We start from the raw sequence: 16,794 nt of genomic DNA, 5'->3' as shown, positions 1-16,794 counted from the left end.
CTCAATAAAAATCAATTTAAAAAGAATTAGGTGGGTCAACAGAGTGCCTTGCCCAAATAGGATTAGGTTTGGGGGGCATGGCGGGTCACAGATTGTGCTTGGGGGTGTCTCCTGGCAGATCACCCACTGGGACATAGGGCTAGGCTCCCTCAGCAGCAGGCTGTACCCTCAGGCCATGTGTCAGCTCACAGGGATCCTGCAACATAGGCAGGGGAAAGCAGCACTGCTGGGCATGATGCAGGAGACCCAGAAGGCCGTTGCCCACTGCTGGGTAAGCAAGGGAGCTGCAACAGTATGCTAACCCAAGACCAAATTCCTCTGGGTCCCTTGATACATTTTACAGTTTATTAACTCCCAAAAGACAGACTAATTAGCTAAAGGTCAGTAAATCAACTGGCATCCTCGACTTTTGTTGTCCTCTTTCCCAACTCCATGTAAAGAAAAAATGCAAAAGAAGAGGTCAGGGTCCCTGCACCTGCTCAGGAGACTGTTTCCACACACACACTGAACCTCACATTTTATTACCTGTTTTGTGGGTGCAAGACTCACCAGCCAGGAGGGATAAGGCTGAGCATGCAATATGGCTATGTGACTGCCTGCCCTTCTACCTGCCTTCCTCTCGCCATCGGGAGAGGCAAAATGAAACTGGACTGCGGCGCCGCCCTGTGGATGCTCCTAAGTATGACACCGTTGAGCAGCTCATGGTCCCTCAGCTCAGAGAATACTCAGATCCCCTCCATATTAAATGCACAAGAGTTGTCCAGACCAAAAGAAAATCGTCCAATCACAAGGAACTTGGGCGTATCATCTTGGGAAGGCTTTTCATGTGGAAGCCACACTTACAGTCTTCTTGAATTAACTCGTCCATCTAACTGCACAACTGTGCAGAGCTACACCCAGGAAGAAAGACAGAGAACATTCTGAATTGGATGGCAGGACAAAAAAAAAAAATGCCCAGAGGATCCTAACCCTACTGGGTTCCCACCCAAGTGACTGTGTAGATGGCGTTTGACTCCTCCGCCTTTACTAGTATGTGTGCTTCACCCACCGACAGGTGCAAGTGTTTTCTGCATGTGAGGGGCCTCTCACCAACACAGCCACAACCCTCGGAGGGCTTGGTACAGCAATAGCTGCTCGCACCCACTTCCCTGTCACCGGAAAGTGCAGGTTTCCATGTCTGTCTGTGAAACCAGGCAGTGCATCGCTTAGCCAAGTTCATGGCTATAAGTCGGAGGGTGTAACTTGTCTCCTGTGTATTGCTGACATTTGTAATTGGGGGAGATGGTTAGCTTCACCACTGTGCACATTTTAAAGAAGTTGGAATTATCAACAAACAATTTAAAGTGAGATGAAGTGCAGGGTCACTTGAGAAATGCTTCAGTCAGAATTGAGCATATAGTTTAGGGCACCTTCCCTGTGGTAACAGCTACCACAATCAGAAGGGATTCTGCACCTCAGGATGTCTGTACACTTGAGCTTGCTGAAGCTAGGGAGGGTTTATACACCAAAACAAATGAACACACAGAAGAATCTTACCACACCCCTTCCACCAGGTTGCCTGATTCTCAACATAGCTACTTCAGGGCTACAGCCAGGGTTACAGCTAGGAGATTCTCATGATGCCTGCTTGGTAAGCAGACAGATTCTCACATGTACCCATCACAAGGATACCACTTTAGAGGATTGTAGCTAGGATCCAGGAGCAGCCATAAAGAAGGGACACTAGCTTGCCGGCACTTGAAGGTCCAAGTAAATCAACTGGCATCCTCGACTTTTGCTGTCCTCCATGTTGTGTGTCTGAGGTGCCCGCATCTACCCAACACAGCTCATCCTCAATGAGTCCCGGATGAGAGCTCATAAAAAGACAAAAGGACAGGTACCTTTGCTGCTGGCCAAGCAGCACGCACAGAGGAAGCTTGCCTTCTAAAACTGCTCGCAGGACAGGAAACCTCCACAGAAATGTGAATGCATTTTTAGGGCTAAAACTCCGTGTGAAGCACAGGCTGTGGACATCAGACCGCAGGTTGAAGGTGGCATCTGTCCTCCTCTGCACGGTTGCAAGTCTAGCCTTCAACAGGAACAAGTTTTTGACCAACGAACTAAAGACATTGTTACAGACTATTAAGACATAAAGGTTGTCTTCAAGAAAGTCTGGCTCTAGGGAGGTACTGACCCAAGCACCTCCAAAGCATGATTTAAAGGCTAGCCGTGTTAGGCATGAATAAACTTCCATGTCAAAGGCCAGGGTGAAGTAGTCTCACGGTAAATAACCAAGGAAGGAGCAATGGCTGCAATCCCTTCTTCCAGCTGCTGTAACTACACACAGTGAGCCAGTGGCAAAGACAGCAAGATTCACTGTCAGCCCAGATTAGTCCCACAAGGACTAGACGCTTGTGGCTGTAGTGAGGGAGACTGCATGGGCCTCTCCACCAAATGCAGCATCTGCCTCCAGCTCAGTCACATCATGGTCTTCCCCACCCCTGTTCAGATTCCTCTCCTGATCCAAACCCCAGGCAATGGTGTCAGTTCATCCTGACCACTGTGACTTCATCTTGAACACCTCATGCCCCTGCCTCCACCTCTCAAACGCTGGAACAACAGGCATGTGTTACCATAGCTGGCACAGGTACTGTTTCCAAGGAGTGCCACATTTGAAGGTTCTGGCTGAACACAGGGCACCATCGACCCTCTGAGACTTTATGAACAGTGCTGGCTCCAACCTCACAGACGCACACTCCTGCCTGCTCTGTGTCCATGCTCTGCACACACTTGTTAAACTATTGCTGTTCGGGGAAATGACAGAAAGATTAAAGTCTGTATGTCTGAGAGACAGGCACAAATCTTTTCAAATATTTTTGTTCCACAGCTAGTCAGGTCTATAACTGAAAACCCCCAGCAGAGAGGGTGGACTGCCTGAGAGCCTGAGAAGTCCCATGTTAACCCTTTCCCACAGGCTTTCTTGGCAGGAGACAGAGTAAGCATTCAACAATGGATTTTTCTCAAAGAGTAAATCACATTTGAGATAAAAATGACCTTAGACTTGTAATGACAGACCTATATAGTATCAGTGCTTAGGAAGCTGGGGCAGGAGAATAACAATCAAGGCTAGCCTGGGCTATATATTACATGTATATATTTGGTTTGCCAACACAGGGTTTCTTTGTATAACCTTGACTGCCCTGGAACTCACTTCGTAGACCAGGCTAGCCTCAAACTCAGACATCCACCTGCCTCTGCCTCCTGAGTGCTGGGACTAAAGGTGTGCACTGCCATTGTCCAGCAAGAAAAATAAAAATATTTTAAAGGAAACAAATCCAGCCTGTGAAGTCGGACCGTTTTGTCACAAGCAGGGGATAACCAGTCTTCTTCCTCGCCTCCATGTTATTCACGCCATGTCTGGGATTCCATGTCTACTTCCGGGATGGTGGTTCAGAGAGCCGACAAATAAAACTAGAGCATAGCAGGGAATTCCTGGGAGCAGGCAGGATGGCCTCATGCTCTGAAGCCACAGAAGGAAAGGGAACCACCCAGGAGAAGGGAGGAAAGGGTCCTTAGGAGCCAGTGCGACGTGTGGACTCTTCGCTGTCATACCATGCTACTGACGCCTGTCGAGCTAACCCTGGAGGACTGTGGCAGGTGGCCAGCTGGCCTGTCTGTCATGTGGGACACTGCCCCTCCGTTGAAGGGCTGTTTACACACCAGTGGATCTTTAAAGCAGGGGTGTCCGTCTGGACCTCTGAGGTTGTGCTGTTTTATTGAGGTCTTCTGAAATAATTGCTAGGGTAGCATAATTCCTCATATCCCTGTTGTGATGCTCACAGGTCCATGCCAGAGAGCTCTTTGAAGAGGGCAAATGTCTGGAAAAGAGGATCGGTGTGCTGGGTCATACGGGTCCCAGAATCTTTCTCTAGAAAAGAGACTTCAGTGTTCGGGGTGCCTTCTGCTTACCCACTGGGCCATGGGGAGTAGAAGGCGAGCTCCCATGTAAGGGAGGACAGAGACAGAGGAAGGAAGGTAACATCCGATATACTCCAGACAGAAACCTGGTCTCTAACTACCCTATGGAGATGTAGCGTAAGCCTCCAGAAACATTACCTGAAACACCAAGAGTGGTCATAGTCACTGTTAGGAAGCAGAGCCGTAGGTGGCACATGCACGCAGAGAGAAGAATCAGCATTTAGTGGGGGCACTGCTTCAGCGTGGGAGGATGGGAATCTTAGGAGATGGGTGGTAGGTATGGCTGCCTGGCAGCATGAACGTGTTCCTGCCTCTGAGCTGAGCTGAGTACATTATGTATATCTTACTATAGTTTCAAATGTGGACCATATCTCATGGGTCTGATTCTATTGAGAATAGAAGCAGAGGCTTTGCAGCCTTGCAGGACCTTCCAGGGTCACAAGCTGACTAGGACAGAGCGCATTCTAAATCCAGATCCAGGTGACTCTCAAGTGTGTTTTTATCATGTTTCTGGCGAGCACAGAGGCCCCAGAGGTAGGACAGGTATTCTTGGTGAACACATCTGGCATCCAAGAGGCAAGCATTTAAGAGATGGTGATTAGTCCCTTGGCATAGGCATGGGGAGGCACATTCTTCATATGTTTATGAAGAGTTGAAGGGTGTAGAATGTGGGTCTCCACAAACACAGGGAAATCTCCTCAGACAGGGGGTCCCCCATACCTGCTGGGTGCCCACAAAGGTACAGGACAATATACAATGACGGAGACGCCCATACAATGTTCCCTGGAGAAATAAGAAAGTCTGTAGATGATGGGGCAAGGACCATCCATGCAAGCATCAATCAAGTTCTCATTACTGACCACTGACTTTTGGTGCACATTGCCATTGTCTTCCTCTGCCCACCGTGAGTGCCTGTCTCTGAAGGCTACAGGTATATCATACAAACCCCATTATAATATAAACCCCAATATAATATAAAATAAACTACAGTTATAATATAAACCTAAGTAAAAATGATGGAGCCATAAAAAGGGGTAGGAGAGGGGGTCCTCCCAAATGTTCAGGCTATCATCAGGGTAAACTGGAGACCTGGGATTGCAGTGGTATGACAGAATGCTAATCACCATGTATGTAAGATGCCCATAGCTCCAACTGGTGTTTGTTCCTGGCCATCAGCTGAAACACCACCTTCCCAATATGCCAGGCTTCTCCATCCAGGCTACTCACTGTCCCCAATGCCACCAAGAGTCAAACCTTTAGTCTTCCAGGCACAATCCCAGCACACCTCAGCGATGGTCCCTCGCCAACTAATTAAAAGTATTTCAGTCTCTAGGTGTTAAGGCTGATGGTCTCTCAGCAGCTGACTGCCATTCAGACTGACCCCAGTGGAACTACACCTCCACGACAGTCCTGGGTGCTTACGCTTTGTCCTTGTCCAGCATTAGTCTTTAGCTAAGCTTTGGATCCACATACATGGCATGATTCCAAGAAGGCTCATGTTCCCAGGGCCTTTTAGCTCCAGGCAATCATGACAAAACAGTCATGGTTACCCATCCCTGTCTGTTCTTGGTTTTGGTGATGAGAGGGACCCTCTGGTTCTGCTGGCTTGGTATTGAGCTGGGGGAGGTGAGCACAGGAAATAACAGGGCAGAATGGCTTTCTGAAGAGTACATTATCCGAGGAACGCAAACAGAGACAGAAATGAGGACAGTTCAGTGGGAAAATGTATCTTTCCAGGACATTGAATTTCAAGTGTTTCATCTCCTGGATTTTGGATGCACACATCCACAACCCTTTACAAGTGAAAAAAGCAAGACAACAACAATCAAAGCTCTTTACAGACTTCCTAATCTAAATCTGGGCTTCACATAGACGTGTTCATGAGCATAGTAGGTGGCCATTACAGTAAAAAATGATACACCCATTCCCTGGGCCATGCAAACATTTAGTTTAGACTTGGAAAAATAGATACAGTTACTGAGTTTGTTTTTTAAAGTATATTTATGGATCACAGCTTGTCTTCTTTTCTTCTGATGTGATAAATATATATATATATGTATGTATATATATATATATATATATATATATATATATATATATATATCCATCCATCCCCTGGCAAGACCAATTTAAGGGAGAAAAAAAACTTATTTGGCTAGTCCACCGCAGCAGGAAGCCACAGTGAGGGACTGCAGAGAACTGGTCACATGACATGCGCAGTTGAGAGTGAGGGCAGTGAACACACGTATGTGCCGGTGTTCGGCTCCCAGACCACAGAGTGGCGCCTCCCACCTGCACTGTGGGTCTTCCCACCTCGAGTAACTCAAGTAAGAAAATTCCTCACAGATACACTCACAGGCCAACCTGATCTCCGCTTGAGAGCCTTCTCATTCCTGGCTGATTTTACAGAGTGTCAAGGAGACGATCAGAATAACCGAAACACAGCTGAAAACGCCCTGGCTGGCTGTTATGTGTAGTGCCCGTTTCCTTTGCGTTATTCTTTTCTTCCTACCCCTCCTTTCTTCCCTCCCCCTTTGCTCTTCCTCTCCCCCCTCCACTTCCTCCCTGTCCTTTTCTTTCCCTGTCCCTCCCTCTCCCCCTCTCCTTGAGTTTCACACCTGGATGAGGTGTACTCCATGTCAGGTCCTCATTTTAGAAAACAGAGAGGGGAGGAAGATAAAGGAGATGGTGGCACTATCAGAGGGCCTTCTCCCTGAGGAACTGGGCTGCAGGTGAAGGCACAGAATTCCAAGTGGCTCCTGGAGGCACATCATGCATATGCCAAACAGCTGGCTACCGCTGCTTCTAAAACAGTTGCACACATCTGGATAGAAGAAACTTGAGTTTGTGGGAACTGCTTTTACAAGACCCTCCTCAATGATATGGAGGTCACCCCAGTCATGGAAAACCTGCTTGACGAACAAGCGGGCTGTCCTGCCTGTCCAAGAAAACTCTTTGGTCATTCCCAGTAAAGTGCAAGCTGCCTAGATTTTATGCTTTCTCTTTTCCTTAGACAAAACATTACCAGGGGAAGCAAAACGTACTCCCCTTCAGGCAGCAGTCTGGTGCTCATGGAGTCTGCTTATTAGCCACAGGGCAACCGCTTCTGTGTGCCGCTCTGAATCGATGTTTCTGCTGTTTCTCTAGTTAGGATCACCTCCATGTATCAGCTCTTAGTGGGTGGATACCACACTAATGTGTCTGTTGACTAAGACGTCAGAGGGATGGCAAGATGGCTCACTGGTGCCAAGCCTGACACCCTGAGTTCAATCCCAGAGAACCAGAGAACTGACTTCCACAAGTTGTCCTCTGACATACACACATGTTCTGTGGCATTTGCTTGCATTACACACACACACACACACACACCACACACACACACACATCACATTAAAAGTTTAAGATGATATCAGAACTGGGTATGGTGGTAAATACCTATAGTCCCAGCACCCCAGAGCCTGAGGCATGGGGCTTATGTCTTTTAGGCCAGCCTGAGGCTGAGAGAACATATGCACGGTATGAGGCCTCCGTGGCAGGATGCCACAGACAAGTTGTTTCCCTCTTTGATCTACTTAGCTTCAGGGGTCATCACTGTTCTTGGGCTTCTGTAGTTGCCCCTCATCATCCGCTAAGGATATCCTTACTGGGCTCAGCCTTTGAGAAGTTATTCATGACAGACATGAGCTGCGTAGTCGTGATTGAGAAGTGCTTCATTTTCTCTGGAACAAAAACTGTCTTCCAGTACAAACAGCTTCTGTGTGCATGCAAATATGCCTATCTTAAGAAATCAAAAACCAGTTTTCTGTGCATCTATTCAGGCAGCCCCTGGGAGGACTCCCAAAGACCTTTGGTAGTGATGGCTTTAAATTATCTCTTTTATATAAACACACAGTGTCTTTTGGAAAAAAACAGAGCATTTACTGGAGGCAAATCTTGGCTGTCAGTATTTGACTTTTCAAAGATTTATTTGTTTTTATTTTATATGCACGAGCGTTTGCCTGCACGTATGTGTATGCACCATGGGCATGTCAAGTGCCTGCAGAGGTCAGCAGATCCCCTGAGACAGTGTTGCAGATGTTGTATGGGTGCTAGGTACAGAATCTGAGTCCTCTGCAAAAGCAGGAAGTGCTCTTAAACCACTGAGCCATTTCTTCACCCCCACAATGGTCCTTTTTTAAAAACTGCATTGATTTTAATTAAGCATTAACTGTACTAAGGTTGGAATGGCAACAAGACCAGAATCTCCTCTCTATGGAGATGGCGACCTAGGAAAGGGTACAAGGATAAGTAGCTCCATGACAGAAGGAAAGTGTCCATCACAAGCACTTCGGGCAGAGGGATTGGGTTCTGCCCAGAGGATCAAGGATGATGTCTGGAAAAAAGGCTGGATGTTGCTTTACTTGGATCTCATGGGGCTTTGGTAGAGTGGTTTCTTGTTTTGTTTTGTTTTAGTTGTAGGTATTTAAGACATACACAGTATTTCGGCTGACTAGTAAGATGAGATGAATTAACACCTCCATTTATTCAGTTCTCATTGTGTGTCAGGAATGCCTTGGGATCCCCTCTCATCAGGACCCAGAACACAATACAGTCTTATGGGCTTTCAGCACCCCATCTACAGAATTTACTCCTTACAGCTGAAGGTTCACACCCAGTGACAACATCCCTTCACATGAGTGCTCACACTGTGCTCCACAACAGTGATACTGGTACTCTTGAGTTTGACCCTTGAGCATCACAAGCGAGTGGGGTTGTGGGAGCTTGTGCTTCTCTTCCAGACCTGTTTCATTTAGCAGGTTGTCATCCCCCATGCTGCCATGTTTTCAGGGCTGATAGTGTCCCACGGCACTGTGTCTACACATTTTATTTAGCCACTCACTGTGAGTGACTGCCATTCCATGTCTTGGCCATTGTGAACTGAGCATAGATTTTCCAACCTGCTTGTCTCATCTCCTTGGGACCTGCTCCCAGAACCAGAAGGACTCAGTTATAGGGTATGCCATTTTTATATTTGGGGAACTCATGCCATGATTTTCATAATAGTTCTGCTACTTCATGCCTCATCCTCAACACACACTGCTATAAAGTCCCTCTTCTGTTTGTCATCAATGCTCACAATCTCATTTGTTAAATGATAGCCATCAAATGGAGTTAGGCAACATCTTGTAGTATGTGTGCCTGGATGCGCGCACACGTGTGTGTGTGTGTGTGTGTGTGTGTGTGTGTGTGTGTGTGTGTGCACAAACCTGTGTGTAGGGAAATGTATGTGCACATGCACACATAGCAACTTGAGGTCAACACCAAGAGCCCTCTTCTGTTTATTTATTCTTACCTTATGTTTTGAGACAGGGTCTTTCCTTGAATCTGGAAATCAGTTCAGCTAAGCCAGCTAGTCAATGAGTTTCAGGGATCCACCTGCTCCTGCCATGCACCACCATTCCCAGGAGGCCATTTACTGAACCATCTAACCAGCTCTCCTTGTGGTTTTGATACACATTGTCCGAACAGTAGTGATGTCAAGCACCTTTCTCTATCTGTTGACTGTTTGCACATCTTCTTAGAGAAGGTGTCTATCTAGACCCTTTGCCTGTTTTCAGTTGTGTTGATTTTTATTTGCTAGTTAAATATGTAATAATTTAAAATGACTTCAAGGAGATGCAGTATTTATTTCTATGTGCTTTAAGTGACTAACTGAAATTCAAACGGGACTGACATTTTACAGCATTTGGAGACAGTTTTGACAGTGGGGTGATGGTGGGGTGACATCCCCATGAGTGCACTCATTTGTTTGGACTCTTATGACAAAGTAGCATAGATTGGTTGGATTAAAATACCTAAAACATCCTCCCACAGTTCTAGAGACCAAAAGTTGGGTATCAAAACATGGGTGGGGCTGTCATCTCTGAGGCTTGCGGGTCCTGCTTGGGAGAGTCACTCCAGGTGACTCCTGGCATCCTTTGACTTGTAGCTGTTTCTGTGCAGCCCCACTCGTCTTCCTGTGGCCGCCAATATCTGCCACTACCTGCTGCTCCCTTTCTGTAAGGGTGCCTTCCTGGGAGAGTAGGATGGCTCTGCTCTGGCAGGGTTTCCACAGGGATGATGGCTCCAAACTGGGTTTCAGACACAAGGGATCAGGACTCTAATGTGACTCTTGGGAAAGACACAGTTTGACCGACAAAGAAGAGCAGTAGAATTTTAAGCCAAAATGGGTTTTCATGTCAGTAAACTTATTCAGTTTGACCTAAATAACAGCCAAAGAATGCATTTAATGTAGAATAGATAAGTGGCCTAAATTACTGCCTTTGACTCTTTCTATTTGTTTGTTGCTGAGCAACCATAAAGAGAATCCCCCTGCCAACTACCTGGACTGAGTGTCTTTGGGAGTTCTGGCCCATGTCACCTCTGGATAGATAAGAATCATGGCCTCACAAGAGTGCCATCAGTTTAATGGGTTTTACTCTTACCAAGTCCCACTGGATGACATTTGTCTGTGACACAGAAAGGAGTCGTAAAGGAAGACTCTAGGTCCCTGGCCCAGAGATGTAGGACAACAGCTCAAATCATCCTATATCTTCAGGGCAGGTTACAAGGGAAGACACAGCAATTGGGACAAGTGTCCAGAGATGGGGTACCTCAAACTCTCCCCTGGACCCTGAACCATAGCCCACCGTCTGAAGTCGGTACCTGGGACCCAGTACCAAAGGTTCCCTTCTAATCCATCTGAGCAGATTTGCTTTGATCAACAGGTAGAGTCCTGCTCACTGCCTGGGAATTGTGATACACTATGGCCTGCAAGCAGAGAAAATCATTGGTGGGGGTGTAGGCACCTGACCCCCAAAACACCACCCCTGTCTGTATGGGAAATTCCTCCTCCTTTGAGGTCTCCACCCAAATGCCTCACACATAAAGAGCTCAATTGTGTGTTAGACAGATGAGAAGAAGGCCGTAAATATTATATTCTCTGTCACTCAAACAAAAGTGCCAAAACCATGAGAGATTACATTACCTGCCAAGACGAAGAAATATGGAGAAATTAAAACTGACTTGACTGAAATCTTAGAGCGCTGCATATCTGCACCTAAAATCTGAATTAAAACCTTTTGCCATATTCTGGGGTTACAACTGGCAGACAGTGTTGACAGAGACCAAGGCTGCAGGCAGGCTGTGAGGGTCCCAGTTTCCCGCCTGGGAAGGGACCTAAGGAAAGGTTGTCAGACCAAAAAGCAACTTGTGAAATCAGTGCCCAGTCAGGCTACAATCTATCTGATTTAGAAAATTCCCTCTTTGCCTTTATACACACTGACCTAAAAAGAAATATTATCCCCCAAGGTGCCTTTGAGATTGTTTGTTTAAATTAAGTTTCATTTGGATTTAATCTTAACCAAATCTTCAGAGAGTCAGGCAGGCTCTCTGGAAGGAAGCACTGTGTGTGTGAGCCAATCAGGGCGCCCATAGAACCTGGAGGACCCCTCTGCAAATGAAGAGCTTGGTAATGCAGCACACCAACAGCGCAGGCAGAGCGCTAGATGATGGTTTATGGTCTAGATCATTGTATTTTTATTACACTCATAAAATCTGTGTTTCTCCTCATTTTCGTAATGGCTTCAATGAGTGCCTCCACTTTCCAAATGGTTCTGTGGAGGGAGCCCCGATTTCAGCGGAGCAGGTTGGAAGGCTTACATGCCGCATAAACGCGCTCAGAATTTTCATCTTACTGGACTGGCACCAAAGCAAAAAGAAGTGTGCGGGCTCAAGTGTGATTTATACTTATTTGCGGACTTTTTCGTAAATACTTCAGGAGGTTTCCATTAAACTCCAATATAAATGATACACAGGGAGACGCCTTAAGAGTATTGACTATTTCGGTCCCACAGGAATATAAATCAATATGGAAGGAGAAAACATTGCACACACGTCTGACTTTTAAGATGTAATTTAATGGATGAATTTAATAACATGAATGGTGATGAGAAAGCATTTCTGTGTGAGATGCGTGTGTTCCTTAAATAACAAGACCTTAATCGGATTTTTACATCTGCATTTCAAAGAAGTGAAAGCTCTCTTGGATACCAATTTTGCACCTAAACGCAGTTGCTTGTAGATATTTCTGTGATGTTAGTACAGAGCTGGGCAGGGAAATAAGAGTCCTCTTCAGTCCAAGCATACTGTAGTGAGAGGACTAAAGGCTGCACCAGCCACGCCTGAGTAACAACCTTGTAAATCACCTGCAACATTTAACACAAAGGTCTGCAAAGATGGTGACCAGGGGTGGGGAGGCTTTCTCAATGACAAACAAGCTGTGTTTGCTGTGGCTTAGAGCAATTTTATGTGGCTCCTGTAAATTATTAAATGAGTTTTGGATCATTGTCATCTAAACAGTGTCACAGTGTGAGGGAGAAAGCTCTGTCATGTTATTCCTAAGAACCCACTTCTGATAGGAGGGCCGCTCCCCAGTAACTGTGTGGCAATTGCCATTAGTCTGCTCACGGAAAAGTGTCTTATCTGAGCCACTTTCATGCTATGTTCTAGAAAGTTTCTTTTATAGACCAAAAGTTGCTGGGCATGGTGACACAGGCCTTTAATCCCAACACTCAGGAAGCAGAGGCAGATGGATCTCTGTGAATTCAAGGCTAGCCTGGTCTATATAGTGAGTTCTAGGCCAGCCAGGGGCCATAGAGTGAGATTCTTGGTTGAGGGGGAAACTCATTGAATTTTTTTTTTTTAATATCTCATGGAGCCTGTAGAACATGGGGCTAGTTTATTCAGAGTTGAAGCAGCTGCAGAGTGCAGGATCCAAGGAGAAAGAAATGAGCCCCCATGAGCGGGATAATTGTGGACTGTCTCTAAAGGTCTGTGTCACCTGCAGATGGTGTGGGAGAGCGGCTGTGCAGTCATTGTCATGCTGACACCGCTCTCGGAGAACGGCGTCCGGCAGTGCCACCACTACTGGCCTGATGAAGGCTCCAACCTCTACCATGTTTACGAGGTACTGGGACTGGGTGCCCACACAGGGGCCTGGGCAAGAAGCGCGGATTTCTAGTTGTCATCAACAACCCAACCAGGGAATCCCCAGGTAGGGCTGTTAGCACATCTGACTTCAGAGAGGTCCAGGTGTTTTACAGACAACAGAGACCCAATGCTCTACCTGCGGCACAGTCAAGAATGAACTCAGGAGTGGATGCAGGCATCTCATACCACGACTGCATAATTCTAAAGGCTGATAGGAATCAAAAATGCCCATTATGCAAAGGTGGCCCAGGTCCGAATAACAAGCATCCAAGCAAGGTCCATTTTCACAGAGAACACTGCCCATGTTCAAGTGGCTACCGGGTTTTCTTGCCAGAAACATGGGGTCTATAGTGTTTGAGCATTTTATGAGGGGAAGTTTTCTCCTCCTGGGTTTCCTGCACATCCTAGAATGAAGGCAGTAACTGCGGTGTTTAAGTTAGAACTAAGAATGCCTTCTTTAGTTGTTTGTACATTAAAATTAGGTGCAAATGGCTCCCATGGGGGTCAAGTTAGATGCTTGACAGGAGCCCTAACAAAGGACGGCTGGCAGGCCAAAGGCTTTAACCTGGGGAGAGGTAGGGCCCTCCCCTCAGTGTCCACTGTGTCTGATGTTCCCTGATCTATACCAGACCCAGTTAAAACAGAGTGGAGAGGGGAGCTTGGGGCAGACCAGACCTCACCTGTCCGTCTCCTCTCCATATTCCTCCATCTCCCCAAACGCACCATTGTGGTCCATAGCCTGGGGCTCACACGCTTTGCTGTCCTGTACCCCCCAGGTCAATCTAGTCTCTGAGCACATCTGGTGCCAGGACTTCCTGGTGAGGAGCTTTTACCTGAAGAACCTGCAAACGAACGAGACTCGCACAGTGACCCAGTTCCACTTCCTGAGTTGGTATGACCACGGAGTCCCTTCCTCTACAAGGTCGCTCCTGGATTTTCGCAGGTAAAACAAAGAGCATGCTGACACATTAATGCGATGGGGGGATGCAGAGACAGGCCAAGAGCATGTGGACTGGGCCAGGTCTCGGGGCATAGCAAGTGCCTGTATTCAGTATGAGTTCTTTTCCATCTCTAAGTGGTGTTAAATGTGAGGGGGCCAGGCATCATAGAACTCGGGGAGTATGGTCAAAATTTGATAAGATTCTGCAACCCACCCAAGATTTATATTCCATAAAGTTTTGGCAATAAATTTCTAATTTGGCTACTCATCTGCCAGCCAGGCAGAAGCCAGATTCTAGAACGGACAGTCTTGCCTAAGAAGCCTACATCTAGTTAGCACATGAACGCATCTATGTGTTTAGCACAGTTCTCAAACTGACAGTCTTTCTAATGCACTGTATTTCTTGTTTGTTGCTCTAGTTAGTCAGCCATCAGAAAAAAAAATACTGTCTCATTTCCAAGTGTCTTTGTTGAACTGTTGAGATGAATGCTAGACTTTCTTACAGGGAGACAATGACAATGTAAAAACCAAGCAAAATGTGAGGCAGGCGTGCTGTTTGCATGGCACACTAGCACTAGAGGGTTAAAAGTGCATAGCTGTGTATCCACGTCAGTGCCGAGTTCTGTGTTCCACACGTAGCTAACTGGAGGGCCACCTGCCCACTACCTCTCACACAGTGTTTTACAGACTGCTATGTCAGCAGCTGACATGGCAGGCAGTTCTCAGTGCAGGACGACTGAGAAGCCAGCGCTGAGGTGGTAACGGTGCCAAGACCCCCTGCATGCCTGGGTTCATATGTTACAAATGCTTAAGCTTTTGATGATACACTTTGAAAAAGGTTTTGGGCAAGACCGAGTTTCCCTAGGTAGCCCCTATCTGTTCTGTCAGCAAGGCTGGCCTAGAACTCACAGAGATCTGCCGGCCTCTGCCTTCCAAGTGCTAGGAATAAAACTTCTTCACCTGAATCATTCTTGGGAAAGAAATTCCATGAAACAGTTTGAGGAAAGACAGAAATTTGGTATCAAGGCCAGTGGCTCCTGCCCAGCTGTTGCCTCTCCTATAGGTACATTCAGAAACCCAAGAACATCCTAAATCAGCCATTGTCCACAGCTCCTCTCTTCTCACCTGAATTTTCTGGCCACTAGATGCTTCCCAGTACACACAGGATCTTAAGCTACACAGAGAATCTCTTCTCATGACTGGCAAAGTGGATGCAGCTATGCAGACTGCTGTCCATCTCAACTACCGTCTCCAAGCTCATCCAAGGGGTTTGCACATATATGTGTATGGGCCCATGTCTGTATTCATATATGGAATGGAACATACCCATATCCAGCCTTCAGGGGTCACAGCACATCCTTGAAATCACGATCCCCAGGTTTCCCCAACTCCAGAGTCTAAAAAGACATGATCCAAGGCATGTTATGAAGAAAACAGACTCTCAGCCCGGTGTCAAACCGTAGCGAGGTAAAAGGCTTTAATTAAAGTCAGCTTAGGCAGGACCCATAGCCCAGCTGAGGACCCTCTCACACCACCCGGGATAATTGGCACAAATGACCACACTCTCGGGAATCCCTGGCTTAGAAATGGAGGGATAGGAAGCCACTTTGGGGGACCCCCACCTTGTTCAGGGAAGGGGATTCTAGCCTTGGAACAATAGCCTAGCATTCTCAGCAGGCTTGGGGAGTGTGTCAGGCATCCCCCCATGTGTAATTAACTGTTTCTGAGCCCAGGGGGGACACATTTACACTCGAAAGAGAAACTGCTAGGAGATAATTAGAGTCACATATGAGGGCTTGGCTCGACAAATCTCTCTCCTCCTGCCTCCTCTCTCTCTCTCTCTCTCTCTCTCTCTCTCTCTCTCTCTTTCCCTCTCTCTCTCTCTCTCCCTCTCTCTCTCTCTCCCTCTCTCCCTCTTTCTGTCTCTCTCTCCCTCCCCCTCCCATCCTCCCTCCTCCCTAACTCCTCTGCACTTCTTGCTGTGTTCCATGCATCCACTAACGCTGCTCACTGTCAAACCGACAAACCCTTACTTTGCCAGCTACCTAGCGGTGGCCAGTGTCATTTTTGTGATGTTGCAGCTAGTAATATGAGCCCAGTTGCATAGTCACAAAAGTGATCATTGGAAACTGTGACTGCTGCAGGGACACGGGGGCCCCTCTCTGAGCCTCTAACGACCTGACTTTGCTTGCTGTCCGTTTGCATGGCGACTCCTCCTCACTCAGTGACCAAGGGTTGGTTTGTATTGCTAACCGTTCCTTCTCTGGGAAATCCTCCTGCCAAACTTCATATAGTAGCCATTTCCGCTCAATGTTGGAGACCTCGCTTACTGATGACCTAAGACCAAAATGAGACAACCGTGTATTGCTCATCTTCATGAATAACCAGCACCCGCATCTCAGGTCCTCGGATGAACACATTGGCTCCATGTGTGACGTTTTTGCTTTTCTATTCGTGGTATTCACACTGTAATAACCCATGATTCTTTGTTAATAAAGTTATAAGCTATACTGCCACCAGTATTTCTACCGTGTCTCCTATCTGGCCCTGGGGCTGCATGTAAATACGGCACAGGGTTGGTCTGGTGTGGGTACGAAAATTACAGTGAAATCTTGCAAAGGCCTCCTGAGGCAACCAATCTGAAGAAAACATACCTTAAGCATCCTGTAGAGGAAGATGGGGCCATGAGAGTGGAGATCTGGGTGGCAACCACTTAGCCTGGGTCACACTCTTACCTAGAGAGATGATGGGTATGTTTTGCCAAAGTGGGTGCTGAGCAGTTAACGGTGCTCAGCCTCACAGAGTCCCTGTGTTGTTTCTTAATGTGCATCTTGTATGCTTGGTCCCATCAGGAAAGCAGCACAGAGTAAACCTGAAGACTGGCCATC

At 46.9% G+C, this 16,794-nt stretch overlaps 1 protein-coding gene across 1 annotated transcript in view; it reads left to right on the top strand.

The window, feature by feature from the left end:
• Ptprn2 (protein tyrosine phosphatase receptor type N2) overlaps positions 1 to 16,794 on the top strand; it is a 722,848-nt gene that overhangs the window by 681,140 nt on the left and 24,914 nt on the right. Inside the window, exons 18-19 of the mRNA XM_057782319.1 lie at positions 12,824 to 12,943; positions 13,743 to 13,909. Coding sequence (XP_057638302.1) covers positions 12,824 to 12,943; positions 13,743 to 13,909 — 287 coding nt within the window. The remainder of the gene's footprint in view (positions 1 to 12,823; positions 12,944 to 13,742; positions 13,910 to 16,794) is intronic.

This window comes from Chionomys nivalis, chromosome 10 (genome assembly GCF_950005125.1).
Source record: "Chionomys nivalis chromosome 10, mChiNiv1.1, whole genome shotgun sequence".
NCBI classification, from domain to species: Eukaryota; Metazoa; Chordata; class Mammalia; order Rodentia; family Cricetidae; genus Chionomys; species Chionomys nivalis.
Note: the sequence above shows the minus strand (reverse complement) of the source record. Positions and strands in the feature narration are given on the sequence as shown.